This window comes from Lipotes vexillifer, unplaced genomic scaffold (assembly GCF_000442215.2).
Source record: "Lipotes vexillifer unplaced genomic scaffold, Lipotes_vexillifer_v1.1 scaffold559, whole genome shotgun sequence".
Classification (NCBI taxonomy): Eukaryota; Metazoa; Chordata; class Mammalia; order Artiodactyla; family Lipotidae; genus Lipotes; species Lipotes vexillifer.
Genome location: NW_006781351.1, coordinates 2,302,889 through 2,319,221, shown reverse-complemented (window position 1 = coordinate 2,319,221; position 16,333 = coordinate 2,302,889). Strand labels below are relative to the sequence as shown.

General features: G+C 38.7%; 1 protein-coding gene across 3 annotated transcripts in view; it reads left to right on the top strand.

Moving 5' to 3' along the window:
• PIK3C2G (phosphatidylinositol-4-phosphate 3-kinase catalytic subunit type 2 gamma) overlaps positions 1 to 16,333 on the top strand; it is a 324,948-nt gene that overhangs the window by 199,605 nt on the left and 109,010 nt on the right. For all 3 annotated transcript variants that reach the window (XM_007454609.1, XM_007454608.1, XM_007454607.1), the window contains one exon: positions 14,987 to 15,143. In XM_007454609.1, coding sequence (XP_007454671.1) covers positions 14,987 to 15,143 — 157 coding nt within the window. The remainder of the gene's footprint in view (positions 1 to 14,986; positions 15,144 to 16,333) is intronic.

Sequence of the window (16,333 nt, the reverse complement as noted above, 5' to 3'; positions counted from 1 at the left end):
GGGAACAAAGAGAGGGAAAGAGGGAAGGGGAGAGAGAAAACAATTTAAATAGTGTAAGGATTCTGCTTTCCTGCACCCAATGAGAACAAAGCATGCTTAAGATGGCAGACATGAGTGCTGACTCCTTAGCTGGTCTAAGGTACAATATGCCTGTCAATATAAGCATCTCATAGCCCTGAGTCTGAGTCTAGTTTTTGAAGAAAGACTACAGATATCTCCTAAACATGAGCCTGGTATTAGAACTTCCTCTGGTACCCAAATGAAGAAACAGTACCTGCTTCTGTGCTGGGGGAGACACTCCTGATGTTAAACTTAGTAAGAGATAAAAGGTCCATTTCAAGCTTTATACATAAATATTGATCATGCATATGGTAACTTTAAGAGTGATTTAAATGTTTTCAGAGGTAACTTGGGCTATTCTTGATTTACACCTTCAACCTGATTTTAAAACCTTATCGTATTTAAAATGTGATACTACCATTCATTGTCACCCAAGCGTTATAGCATTAATAATCTTTTCCCTATATCCAGACTAATTTCTGTTCCAAGCATACACTGGAATTCCATGCAAAGCATAACTGTGCACTTTCCCTTGAACTCAAGCTCAAGGGGTGGGGGGGAACATGGGAATTTGGAGGAGCTGACCATTCTGTTGCCATTCTCATAAAATCCTGATCTACTCTAAACTCACACCCAAAATATCAGACTTAGGAAAGTAGGCCTTGTGAAGAGGTAGTTGTTTTAACTACCCTTTTCAAATAAGAGAGACAGCGTACCTGAGCCTGGGAGGAACTCCAGAGTCAGTATCTAAAGTTATTAAGCAGTTAAAGATCAGGGACCTCCCGGAGTCTAACTTAGGACCCACAGTGTATTTATAAAAGAGGCTAGACCAGGGAAAAAACGTGTTTACACTTAAGAGATTATTGGTGAGGGTCTCCTTAGTTAATAATTGCTGAGAGCTTGGAGCTCTCACAGGGTGTTAAGTGTTCTTTTTGTAATAGTACATGCACCCTTATGTTCTTATTATATTGCATAGATGAGGTTTCTTGTGTTGTCTGATTATACAAGGTTCTATCCTATCCAATGGAGATTCCAAAACTGCCTTCTCAGTTAACTCATGGATATGAGACAAGAGACTTGTGTTCTTTCCATTGGACAGCAAAATGTGCTCTCTGAAATGTAGGTCATTTGTGATATCAGGAAAAGTGTAGGCTTAAACATTGCCCAGTGTACTCTGTAGTCATTTATTTGTATGCTAATATCACCATTCACTATGATGGGAGTCTGCAGCTTTTAGAAATATTTAAAACAATATATTTTAATGTTACTATGATATTTCCTGGGGACAAAACATTTTTAATTCATGAAATTAATAATAATTTCAATAATAAACATAAAATGCGCCTCATTACTGAGTCCCACATTTCAGTTCAGGGTACAAATACATATTCAGCCCTCGAGACTTTCAATGTCCATTTGTATGTGTCCATTTACAGGCTTTATCCATTGCTCAAGTAAATATTAGATGAACTATCCTATAAAAGGAAGAAATAAGTATGTTCACAGAGCACAGAAGACAGATTCTATCATCATGAATCATTGCTTGAGTTCTCTGTCTTTCCAGTCCTCTCTCCATATGCCCTGCCTACATCACCAATACTGAAACACATAGCTTTTCTCAGATTTTGGTGAAATATCACCAGGAGTGGCAGAAAGCAGTGCTCCTTAGTGTGGTGCTGTGTCATCCAGTATATGGGATCAGATTCTAAAAGGAAAAGTCAAAATTACCCTTTAAAGCCTTATCAATACTTGATATGCATTAGCTTAATTAATCTTCACAGGAACTCTTTGCGGTAGCTACTGTTATTTTCTCTAATTTACGAATCACAAACTAAGACAGAAGTCTTCATTGTTATAGTCCACCTTGGGAAGGTGCCATGTAGGAATCTGGTAATTCCATTTCTCAGTAATTCCAACACACTGTTTCCTCTTCAGCATTGGGAAAGATGGCTGTTTCTTTAGTTAGTACCAGACGACATAGTTATCCGCATTTATGGCCATGATATATATTAAATTCATGTCTTTAACAACTATAATCAAATGTGTTGCAAGATGGTTGCATGATGGGAGGCATTCAAACATTAAAACCAGGTGTTACGATAGCAGGGCCACTCTCCCATCTATGGGCAATATGCTCTTTTATGACTGAAGAATCAGGCACAATTGCTCACTCTCTTTTAATTTTTTTCTTACATTAAAAAAAAATACATCTAATAGGAATCATTAATCTAATAGAAGTTAAATGCTCATGGGATGTGACTCCAGTTTTCAGCTCGCCAGGGACTGTTTTGTTGAACTCAGTATGGCCAAAGACCACCCTGAACTGTTGGGATGAAGCCTAGTGGTACTATTTAGACTGCATAATTCACATATAAGGAAGTTGCTTCTGTGAATAATTATGTCCTCAAAGAGCTTATGTGCTCGATACTTTAAAATCAAACATCATTCATTTTTCAAGTATGTACATATTTGTTTAAGGAATAGTTCAATAAGTGAAAGAATGCTCATTTTAAGGATACAGCACCTCTGCTATTTCAGACCACATCCATTACAGTTAGCATGCTTGGTCCATTACCTTAATAATGTATTTCAGAATAGGGCAGTCTCCACTGTGAGGGCTAGTGGCACTGAGCAGCCTAGCTCTGCAAGAATGCATTGACACAACAGGGCAGGTGTTGTCCTCCGTTTCAAATGGGCCATCCTCATGGCCCAGCAATCCCACAATACTTATCCTCACAGGGTAAACCTCAGATCTCTCCAACCCGTTATTTACTACTACTTATTTTAGACAGACAACCACACCTCCTGCTTTTGTACTCAGTACAAAACTCACAAACTTACATCTGCATATAAACTTCTTTCTTGTGATAATAGAAGATTAGTCTTTCATTTCTAAAGCCAATACCTCCATCTGTGCTTTGGAACCATTTCCCTCCCATCTTCTTACATACATTGCGCTATCAATAATTCATTTTTCCTTGCGTTCCTCTCCCATTTATTTATTTATTAGCCACACTGTGTGGCTTGTGGGATCTTAGTTCTCCGACCAGGGATTGAACCTGGGCCACAGCAGTGAAAGCTCCAAGTCCTAACCACTGGACCACCAGGGAATTCCCTCATCTGTCTTTTAAATAATCCTGTGAAATATGCTTATCGCTCCACAGTTTAGCCTTGCCCTGCAAAATTAGTTTCTATACCATTTTGCTCACCTTCCCAAATTTCCTGAAGGAGGTTCTAAGCTCCTGGTCTCCTTTTCTTACCTCCTATTCCTTAACCACTTCAATCTGGCTTTATTCTTCATTACTTGATAAAATCAATGATGACCATAATGCTAAACCCAACAATATTTATTCATCGTTTTACCTAATTTAGCAGCAGATTTCAACAGTGTTGACTATTTCTTCTTCAAAATACCCTCTTTGCTTGCCTTCTATGATGCATCATCGCCCTCTAGTTTTTCTCCCCTACTCAGTGTTCAATGCAGTATGATTCCCTTCTACCAAGTAACTAGATGTCAGATTCCTGAAGATTTATCTTAGTCCTTTTCTCTTCTCACTGTACTGTCTCCAGCAAACTGGTATCAGTTACATCCAAGGCTTCTATCAATATTTATATCCAGATGTCTTATACAAATTTTAATTAAACATTTTATTTTGAGATAATTGTAGATTCACATGCAGTTTTAAGATGTAATACAAAGAGATCCCATGTGCCCTTTACCAGTTCCCCCCAATGGTAACATCTTATAAAATTACAGTACAATATCATGACCAGCTTATTAATATTGATACCATCCAGATACAGAACAGCTTCATCACCCCCAGGATGCTTTATGTTACCCCACTTCCCTCTCACCCCCTCTATCCTTAACCCCTGGCAACTACTAATTTGTTCTCCATTTCAATAATTTTGTCATTTCATATATACATTAATGCAAACACATATTTTCTTGTCCTAAAATGAAATTATATACCATTTAGAAAGGAATAAATGCATAGCCTTTGGGATTAAAAAAAGAAGACTTCTTAAAAGAAAAAATTTTTGTTCCTGATCCCTTAGTATAATGACATCAGGTGAGAGAGAGAGAAATAGAAAAGATGTCCAGAAGTGGGAAACTATACAGGTAAAAGGTACAAAACATGAATAGTTAGGACTTAGGCAGGTAATAGTAAAACCACTTATCTGGAAAAGAAAAAAAAAAAAAAAAAGGTAGGATAGTCACAACAAGAAATTTCTGGTTTATTTGCACAACTATAAATGAGAGATTTTCAACATTTTATTCAGAATGCAACACAGTATAGATTCTAAGAGACCAAATCGTTTCCAATCTTCCCTCTTGCCACAGCCAATTTATATCTCAGGTTTATAAGTCCTGCTTAAACTTCAGATACAGGCTCCAGTACACTAATTCTGTAACCTAGGATTAGGTTCACATTTGAGTAGATTGATAAATCACGTACCAGCTACAGCTCTTACAGCCTCTAGGGATGGGATAGGATTCTGTTTCACATGTGAGGCTTCTTTCCATTTCTAGAAAAATTTTAGTGTAATTCTGAGTTATTTTTTAAAATTGCTCAGAAGTGAGCCATGCAAATCGTACAGAAAAGATGCAGCATTTTAAACTATGGTAATAATTTAAACACAGCTAAACTTGGGTTCTTCAGTATTATTATTAGTTTATATTTTCTCTAACGGATGTGTTTCCTTTGTGTATTTGACTCTCTTCTGTAATGTTTCTTCATCTGATTTATAATGGTGGTTACCATGGAAGAAGGAAATGTGTTATCACATGTACTTAGCATAACTACAAAAACTTTCTGAGAGAAATCACTTTGATCAAACATACTTTTCTCTATTGAAAAGAAAAGCGTATCTATCGTGTTAGAAAAGAAAATTTCAGGAAGTTGTAAAATTTAGTGCTTTTTCAAAATTATATCAAAAGTTTCATTCAACATAGCAAATATACAACAGTATAGAGAGTAAGAAAAAAGAATTGGAAAACTTTTATATACAAAATTAAAATTTTATTCTGATTATGGAAGTCTAGGATATTGCTAAAACTCACTAAAATGTTAGCAGTAGTGATGACTCTGTGGGTGAGTGATATGTAAAAAATGCTACCAAATTCAAAGGTCCACTTAAGGGCTTATGTAACCAAAGAGGTTACCTGGAAAAGCTGGGGGTAAACTAAACTTTGAAGGAAAGATGGGATTCTACAGATGGCATTTTTGAAGAGAAAGGGAGATTTAGCTTCGACTAGGTTCAGCTCTAGAACATTTTTATTAGTTTGGGGACTAACTAGAGTATTTAAAATTTATTGAGTGTTTACTATGTGCCAGGCTATGTTCTAAGTACTTTTACATGCTTTAACTCATTTAATCCTCTCAGTAATCCCAGTAGTCAAGTGCTCTTATCCCCATTTTACAGAGGAAGAGATTGAGGCACACAGAGGATAAGTAACTTGCTGAGGGTTGCAGAACTACTAAGTGGTAGAACATGATTTGAAGCCTGGCTGGCAGGCCTGCAGTCTGTACCCTCTGCATAGAACCTCATATAGCCATTCACAAGTATGTAGTCCTCTCTGTGTCAGGCCTTTTTGTATGTTCTTAGTTAATCCTCACAGCAATTCGAAGAGCTAGGTTAGGTATTGCTTGTCCATTTCAGAGATGAGGAAACTGAGATACAGCAGGTCCAGGATTAGAACCCATGCTGTATCTCATGTTTTCATCATCTGTGCTCCCAGCTTGGCCAAAGTAAAGGGCTGTAAAGTAAATTCATAGCATACAGGCTAGATAAGTCAATGTAGGCCAAATATAAAAGGATTTTGAGCAAAAATTTTTAAATTTGGACTTGATTCTTAATAAATTCCTCAGTGTCTAGGTGCTCAATAAATTTTCTTGAATGAATGATTGAATGAATGAATGAATATAAAGCTAAGTGGGGAAATTATTACATCAGCTTCTCCTCCAGACATTTAGTGGTAGCATGGATCACACAATAAAATTTAAAAACCACAGCCAGACAGAGGTAGCTTACTTATTTTCATTAAAATACTTTGCCTGCAATTAGATTCCACTGCCCCAGATCAGCTACAAAATACCTGAGTTGTGGCTTTCTGATTTGAATATACACACTTCTGAAAGGTCTGGTTAACTAAGTTCAATTAGTGAGATTTCCAGCTCTACTGAAACAGGAGGGAAGGGGGCAGGGCACAACTTTTGAAAGAATGACACAGCCCAAGGACATGACATAAACTGTTTAGAACCAAATGGGTCCAAGATGGCAGAGAAGTAGATTTCTACTAGACCTTGAACCTCAGTATACACTCATTGTAACACATCAGCAAGCTAAATGACACACCCACAGGTGCCATGACAGTTCCAAGATCGACCATAAGGATCAAAAAGTGGGCGGTGGCCCAATTCCTGGAAATCCCCACCTATTCCCGAAATAGCTGGAATACTCCTCCCACTCATTAGCCTATGAAATTACCCACCCCTATAAAAACTAACAACCCCATACCCTGGTGCCGCTCTCACCTTCTGAGATGGCCCTCGCTCTGTCTGTGGAGTGTGTTTCTCTCTAAATAAATCCACTTCTTACCTATCACTTGTCTCTCACTGAGTACTTTCTGTGATGAGACATCAAGAACCTGAGCTTCCTTAAGTCCTGAAACCAGGTGTGTGATCTCAGTTGGAAGACACTGGGTTTTGGCCGGGTTCGAGTCCCAGTCGCATGGGTTCAAGTCCCAATCAGGGTTTTGGCCAGGTTCAAGTTCCGGCCTCGGGGGTTCAAGTCCCAATCTGAGTTTAGGCAGGGTTCGAGTCCCACCAAGTGGGTTCAAGACCCAATCTGAGGTTCAGTTTCACTACTATGTTTTTATTAAAATAGCTAAGCATAGCAACAATAAAGAAGACAATTATCCTGGCAATTCCCTGGTGGCCTAAGTTAGGACTCGAAGCTTTCACTGCTGAGGCCCAGGTTCAATCTCTGGTCAGGGAACTGAGATCCTGCAAGCCCCATGGCATGTCCAAAAAACAAACAAACAAACAACTATATACATAAGAGGCTTCCTCAATAATCCTTGACTTTTCACAGTTAGTGCTTGAACTGAACTTAGTTATATCTAGGCTGCTAGGCTCAAATTTTAAAATGTCTTCAATTCATTCAAAAATCTTTATGGACTTCCGGCCTCCGCCGCCGCCGCGAGCTGAGGGCCAAGAGAGTCGGGCGGCGGGCACGACGGTCCCCGCACAGCCATGGACTGGCTCATGGGGATGGAGAAGGGCTGGCACTTTTCACCCAGTAGCGTGGTCCTCCATCTGATCTGTGCCCAGCTCTGGAGCAGTGTTGAAATTAGCTGGAAACCCCTGCTGCTCCCCTTCCTCTTGCATCTTCTGAATTACATGTGTAGTGCTCCCGTCATGCAGGGTTGGCTCTCCAGAGTTTCTGGTCAACCGGGCTGGTGAGCCTGAGAACTGGCATTTCCGACAGGCTCCCAGGTGATGCTGGTGATGCGGGACCAGGAGCAGGTGGGGAAGCAGCCATGTAACTGTGTGGAGGCCTCGTGGGCTTGGGAGCATGTGAGCTGCACGCCCCTCGCGGAGTGTCTACCACCTGCACAGCACTGTCGATGCTGGGACAGGACGGGTCTTTGTGTGTGGGGCCTTCACCCACAAGACACCAGGAGCACCCCTCACTGGGAAAACTTCAGACATTCTTACACATGCTTTTTCAGAACATAGAGGAGGAAATACTACCTAACTAATTCAGTGAGGCTAAAATAAGGCAAGAACCTAACAAGAAAAGGACAATTGCAGAACACTGTCCTCTGTGAATACAGATGTAAAACTCCCTAAGAAACTATTAGCAAAAAGAATCCGGCAATATATAAAAAGAATAACAGGTCATAACCCAGAGAGGGTTTTTTCCCAGCAATCTAAGCAGAGCTGACCTTTGAAAATCAGTCAATACAATTCACCACATTAACAGAATAAAGGGGAAAAAAATTTCAATTAGATGTAGAAACAGTGCATGGCAAAATATTCATGTAAACAATCAGCAAACCAGGAATAAAAGGGAATTTTCTCAAGTGGTAAAGGGCACCCGGAAAAAATCTAGAGCTCATATCAAATGTTCAATTGAAAGACTACACTGAACATCTTGCCCTGCGATCAGGAGCCAGGCAAGGATGCTCCCTCTCACTAATTCTGTTCAGCACTGTGCTGATGGTCTTAGCTGTGCCATGAGGCCAAAAAAAAAGAAGAAGAAGAAAAAGAAAAGGTATAAATATTGGAAAGGAAGAGGTAGTTTGTTTGGGAAATAACAGGGTCATATATACTAATAAACTAATAGGAAACTGCAAAAAGTCCAAGAAGAAGATATAACAATTGTAAATATTTATGCACCCAACATAGGAGCACCTCAATACATAAGGCAAATACTAACAGCCATAAAAGGGGAAATCGACAGTAACACATTCATAGTAGGGGACTTTAACACCCCACTTTTACCAATGGACAGTTCATCCAAAATGAAAATAAATAAGGAAACACAGCTTTAAATGATAAATTAAACAAGATGGACTTAATTGATATTTATAGGACATTCCATCCAAAAACAACAGAATACACATTTTTCTCAAGTGCTCATGGAACATTCTCCAGGATAGATCATATCTTGGGTCACAAATCAACCCTTGGTAAATTTAAGAAAATTGAAATTGTATCAAGTATCTTTTCCAACCACAATGCTAGGAGATGAGATATCAATTACAGGAAAAGATCTGTAAAAAATACAAACACATGGAGGCTAAACAATACACTACTTAATAACGAAGTGATCACTGAAAAAATCAAAGAGGAAATAAAAAAGTACCTAGAAACAAATGACAATGGAGACACAACAGCCCAAAACCTATGGGATGCAGCAAAAGCAGTTCTAAGAGGGAAGTTTATAGCAATACAATCCTACCTTAAGAAACAGGAAACACCTCGAATAAACAACCTAACCTTGCACCTAAAGCAATTAGAGAAAGAAGAACAAAAAAACCCCAAAGTTAGCAGAAGGAAAGAAATCATAAAAATCAGATCAGAAATAAATGAAAAAGAAATGAAGGAAATGATAGCAAAGATCAATAAAACTAAAAGCTGGTTCTTTGAGAATATAAACAAAATTGATAAACCATTAGCCAGACGCATCAAGAAAAAAAGGGAGAAGACTCAAATCAATAGAATCAGAAATGAAAAAGAAGTAACAACTGACACTGCAGAAATACAAAAGATCATGAGAGATTACTACAAGCAACTTTATGCCAATAAAATGGACAACCTGGAAGAAACGGACAAATTCTTAGAAATGCACAACCTGCCAAGACTGAATCAGGAAGAAATAGAAAATATGAACAGACCAATCACAAGTAATGAAATTGAAACTGTGATTTAAAATCTTCCAACAAACAAAAGCACAGGACCAGATGGCTTCACAGACAAATTCTATCAAACATTTACAGAAGAGCTAACACCTATCCTTCTCAAACTCTTCCAAAATATAGCAGAGGGAGGAACACTGCCAAACTCATTCTATGAGGCCACCATCACCTTGATACCAAAACCAGAAAAGGATGTCACAAAGAAAGAAAATTACAGGCCAATATCACTGATGAACATAGATGCAAAAGTCCTCAACAAAATACTAGCAAACAGAATCCAACAGCACATTAAGAGGATCATACACTATGATCAGGTGGGGTTTATTTCAGGAATGCAAGGATTCTTCAATATGTGCAAATCAATCAATGTGATACACCATATTAACAAATTGAAGGAGAAAAACCATGTGGTGTTCTCAATAGATGGAGAGAAAGCTTTTGACAAAATTCAACACCCATTTATGATAAAAACCCTCCAGAAAGTAGGCATAGAGGGAACTTACCTAACATAATAAAAGGCCGTATATGACAAGCCCACAGCCAACATCATCCTCAATGGCGAAAAACTGAAAGCATTTCCACTAAGGTCAGGAACAAGACAAGGTTGCCCACTCTCACCACTCTTATTCAACATAGTTTTGGAAGTTTTAGCCACAGCAATCAGAGAAGAAAAGGAAATAAAAGGAATCCAAATCGGAAAAGAAGAAGTAAAGCTGTCACTGTTTGCAGATGACATGATACTATTCATAGAGAATCCTAAAGGTCCTACCAGAACACTACTAGAGCTAATCAACGAATTTGGTAAAGTAGGAGGATACAAAATTAATGCACAGAAATCTCTGGCATTCCTATACACTAAGGATGAAAAATCTGAAAGTGAAATCAAGAAAACACTCCCATTTACCATTGCAACAAAAAGAATAAAATATCTAGGAATAAACCTACCTAAGGAGACAAAAGACCTGTATGCAGAAAGTTATAAGACACTGATGAAAGAAATTAAAGATGATACAAATAGATGGAGAGATATACCATGTTCTTGGGTTGGAAGAATCAACATTGTGAAAATGACTCTACTACCCAAAGCAATCTACAGATTCAATACAATCCCTATCAAACTACCACTGGCATTTTTCACAGAACTAGAACAAAAAATTTCACAATTTGTATGGAAACACAAAAGACCCCGAATAGCCAAAGCAATCTTGAGAACAAAAAACAGAGCTGGAGGAATCAGGCTCCCTGACTTCAGACTATACTACAAAGCTACAGTAATCAAGGGAGTATGGTACTGGCACAAAAACAGAAATATAGATCAATGGAACAGGATAGAAAGCCCAGAGATAAACCCACACACATATGGTCACCTTATCTTTGATAAAGGAGGCAGGAATGTACAGTGGAGAAAGAACAGCCTCTTCAATAAGTGGTGCTGGGAAAACTGGACGGGTACATATAAAAGTATGAGATTAGAACGCTCCCTAACACCATACACGAAAATAAGCTCAAAATGGATTAAAGACCTAAATGTAAGGCCAGAAACTATCAAACTCTTAGAGGAAAACATAGGCAGAACACTCTATGACATAAATCACGGCAAGATCCTTTTTGACCCACCTCCTACAGAAATGGAAATAAAAACAAAAATAAACAAATGGGACCTAATGAAACTTCAAAGCTTTTGCACAGTAAAAGAAACCATAAACAAGACCAAAAGACAACCCTCAGAATGGGAGAAAATATTTGCAAATGAAGCAACTGACAAAGGATTAATCTCCAAAATTTACAAGCAGCTCATGCAGCTCAATAAAAAAAAAACAACCCAATCCAAAAATGGGCAGAAGACCTAAATAGACATTTCTCCAAAGAAGGTATACAGAGTGCCAACAAACACATGAAAGAATGCTCAACATCATTAATCATTAGAGAAATGCAAATCAAAACTACAATGAGATATCATCTCACACTGGTCAGAATGGCCATCATCAAAAAACCTAGAAACAAGAAACGCTGGGGAGGGTGTGGAGGAAAGGGAACACTCTTGCACTGCTGGTGGGAATGTGAATTGGTACAGCCACTATGGAGAAGAGTATGGAGGTTCCTTAAAAAACTAAAAATAGAACTACCATATGACCCAGCAATCCCACTACTGGGCATATACCCTGAGAAAACCATAATTTAAAAAGAGTCATGTACCAAAATGTTCATTGCAGCTCTATTTTCAATAGCCAGAAGATGGAAACAACCTAAGTGCCCATCATCGGATGAATGGATAAAGAAGATGTGGCACATATATACAATGGAATATTACTCAGCCATAAAAAGAAATGAAATTGAGTTATTTGTAGTGAGGTGCATGGACCTAGAGTCTGCCGTACAGAGTGAAGTAAGTCAGAAAAAGAAAGACAAATACCGTATGCTAACACATATATATGGAATCTAAGATAAAAGAAAAAAGGTCATGAAGAACCTAGGGGCAAGACGGGAATAAAGACACAGACCTACTAGAGAATGGACTTGAGGATATGGGGAGGGGGAAGGGTAAGCTGTGACAAAGTGAGAGAGTGGCATGGACATATATACACTACCAAACGTAAAATAGATAGCTAGTGGGAAGCAGCCGCACAGCACAGAGAGATCAGCTCAGTGCTTTGTGACCACCTAGAGGGGTGGGATAAGGAGGGTGGGAGGGAGGGAGACACAAGAGGGAAGAGATATGGGAACATATGTATATGTATAACTGATTCACTTTGTTATAAAGTAGAAACTAACACACCATTTTAAAGCAATTATACTCCAATAAAGATGTTTAAAAAAAGTCTTTATGTTTTCAACAACGTTTTACTCAAAACTGTATTCGCATTTCATATGCTTCTAGATCAGGGGTCCCCACCCCCCAGGCAATTATACTCCAATAAAGATGTTAAAAAAAAGTCTTTATGTTTTCAACAACGTTTTACTCAAAACTGTATTCGCATTTCAAATGCTTCTAGATCAGGGGTCCCCACCCCCCAGGCTACAGACCGATACCAGTCCGTGGCCTGTTAGGAACCGGGCTGCACAGTAGGAGGTGAGCGGCTGGGGAGCGAGCAAAGCTTCATGTGTATTTTGCTCGTATTACCGCCTGAACTCTGCCTCCTGTCAGATCAGAGATGGCATTAGATTCTCATAGGAGGGCAAACCCTACTGTGAACTGTGCATGCGAGGGATCTAGGTTGCGTGCTTCTTATGAGGATTAATGCCTGATGATCTGAGGTGGAGCTGAGGCAGTGATGCTAGCACTGGTGAGTGGCTGCAAATACAGATTATCATTAGCAGACAGGTTTGCCTGCACAGAGACCATAATCAATCGCTTGCAGACTCATATCTAAACCCTATCAGTGAGTGGCAAGTGAAAGCAAACTCAGGGCTCCCACTGATTCTGCATTATAGTGAGTTGTATAATTATTTCATTATATATTACAATGTAATAATAATAGAAATAAAGGGCACAGTAAATGTAATGCACTTGAATCATCCCAAAACCATCCCCTCCCACCACCACCACCCCGCTCCCCCGGTCCGTGGAAAAATTCTCTTCCATGAAACTGGTCCCTGGTGCCAAAAAGACTGGGGACTGCTGTTCTAGATGACCTTTGGCCAAATCAGTATTGAAACTCTGTCTCACCCTTGCTCTTATTCAGTGAGGGAGACCTCATCACAGAGTGGGTGAGCAGCCCTCTCTCTGCTCTCTCTATTAGAAGCACTAACACTTCATCTCAGGTCTCTTCGTGTTTCAAATAACATGAGAAAAAACTGACAAATATAGGGAAAACAGGATCTTCTGGTCCTTCTTTCTGGTCCTTTGTTTTTCTGTTTTTCCCGAAATTAAATATAGTTACCTCTTTTTTCCCTTACTAAGCATATCACAGTAAGTTGGTAACATCTGTTTTTTTCAGATTACCTTCTGAAAGAACTTGTCATTACATATCTTAGCTTTTCTTTTTCTTTTAACTATAACTGACTTACAGCATCATAATTAGTTTCAGCTGTAGAGCATAGTGATTCAATATTTTATACATTACAAAATGGTCACCATGATAAGTCTAGTTACCATCTGTCACCATACAGAATTATTACAATATTATTGACTGTATTCTCTATGCTATATATTACATCCCTGTGAGTTATTTATTTTATAACAGGAAGTTTGTAACTCTTAATTTCCCTCACCTATTTCACTAATCCCCCTACCTCCCTCCCCGCTGGCAACCACCACCTTGTTCTCTGATTCTGAGTCTGTTTCTGTTTTGCTATGTTTGTTTTGTTTTTTAAATGCTACATGTGAGTGAAACCATGTGGTTTGTATGCCTCTCTCTGTCTGATTCATTTCATTTAGTGTAATGTCCTCTAGGTCCATCCATGTTGTTGCAAATGGAAAGATTTCATTATTTTTTATGGTTGAATAATATTCCATTATATATACACCATGTCTTCTTTATCCATTCATCTATCGATAGACAGGTTGCTTCCATATCTTGGCTATTGTAAATAATGCTCCCCAATTTGTTGAGCATTTGTACAATCATTACCTTGAACTCTTTATGGGATAGATTGCTTATCTCCACTTCCTAAGTTCTTCTGGGGTTTTGTTCCTTCTTTGGAACATATTTCTTTGTCTCCTCATTTTGCCTAATTCTCTGTTTATTTCTAAGTATTAGGCAAGTCAGTTATGTTTCCTGACCTTGGAGAAATGGCCTTATTCAGGAGATGTCCTATGGGGCCCAGCAGCACACTACCCTCTGGTCGGCAGAGCTGTATGCTCTAGGGGTACCCTTTATGTGGGCTGAGTGGGCCCTTCTGTTGTGATGAGGCAGACTACTGTGGGTGCACAGGTAGTCAGGGCTGGCCCCCATCTGGTTGGCTGTCCAGCTCTGGCTCAAGAGGAGGCTGCCAACCCACTGGTGGGCAGGACAGGGTCCCAGTGGTGGCTGGCTGTGGGGCCCAAAAGGGGGATCCCGGGACTGATGTTGGCCCACTATATCTTAGCTTTTGCCTGAAACTTTTTACCTAAAGGGTCAGCATACCATCTAAGGGAAAAAGAAACGTTTAAATAAATTTTAAAAAAGCACCATGAGCTTAAATACATGATCTGTTCTATCATTTAAAAATTTAGCAATAAATATACTTTCTGTAAAATCACCTTAATTATTAATTTGGCCTTAAATTAATTTTAATGAATAATATTCACATCAAATATATCTTGGAATTAACTATTTGAGCCAATATAGGTCAACTTTGTAAAATAACTTACCCTTCCTTCTCTGTTGCAGTTCAGCTACATTATTCAAAGTCTACAGTTAGCAAGTTTCTCCAGCTGTCCTACAATGAAGGAGGTTCATGCATTAGAAAATAACAAAAAATTTCAAATGGAAATAAGTTGTTGTCACTGCCTAATATAACCCTTCAAACCATTTCTCTTCCTGCTTATGGTTGTTGTTGTTTTTTGGTTTATAGGGACAGAGCCCCTTTTATTTTTACTTCAGAGATGGAGTACTTTATTACAGAGGGTGGGAAAAACCCACAGCATTTCCAAGATTTTGTGGAGCTTTGCTGTCGAGCTTATAATATTGTCAGAAGACACAGCCGCCTGCTCTTAAACCTGCTAGAAATGGTAAGTCCCTTGGGGAAATAACAGAAATAATAAGCTTCCTTTATGGCTCTCTTTCAGTAGTCTATCTTTTCTAATGGCTTGGAGTTCCCCAAAGAGCTATTCAAAACAGAATGGAATGAACAAACTAAAAGTACCATGGTACAGCTTATAAATACATTTCTTAATAATTCATAACATTTGTTCACAGTTATTGTCTCAAACCTTTCTCTTCACAATAATATTGATCTATTCAGGGGTTATCTCAGTATACTTTGATTAAAGGTCAAGGACAGTAATTTAGAATATTATACCAATTGTACTGTGCTTTAGAATTTTTTCAAAAGTATTTTTAAAATACTATCTCATTTTCACATTATGGCAACCCAATGATGTAGAACAAGCAAGGATTTTTCCTGGTTCCCTTCCCAATCTCTGCCTTTGATCACTTGCTTATTTTCCAGATTAAGAAACTGAGAGCCAAAAATGTAAGGTGACTTCCTAGCAACTTGACTCGAGGGTGGTACATTTACTACATTGAGTCTAGTGAGTCATGGTCCTGGGTACTATCTGTTGACCAACAGGGGAATTTTTTTTTTTTGACATCTTTATTGGAGTATAATTGCTTTACAATGGTGTGTTATTTTCTGCTTTATAACAAAGTGAATCAGTTATACATATACATATGTTCCCATATCTCTTCCCTCTTGTGTCTCCCTCCCTCCCACCCTCCTTATCCCACCCCTCTAGGTAGTCACAAAGCACCGAGCTGATCTCCCTGTGCTATGCGGCTGCTTCCCACTAGCTATCTATTTTACGTTTGGTAGTGTATATATGTCCATGCCACTCTCTCGCTTTGTCACAGCTTACCCTTCCCCCTCCCCATATCCTCAAGTCCATTCTCTAGTAGGTCTGTGTCTTTATTCCTGTCTTACCCCTAGGTTCTTCATGACCTTTTTCTTTTTTCTTAGATTCCATATATATGTGTTAGCATACGGTATTTGTTTTTCTCTTTCTGACTTACTTCACTCTGTATGACAGACTCTAGGTCCATCTCCCTCACTACAAATAACTCAATTTTGTTTCTTTCTATGGCTGAGTAATATTCCATTGTATATATGTGCCACATGTAAAAGTATGAAATTAGAACACTCCCTAACACCATACACAAAAATAAGCTCAAAATGGATTAAAGACCTAAATGTAAGGCCAGA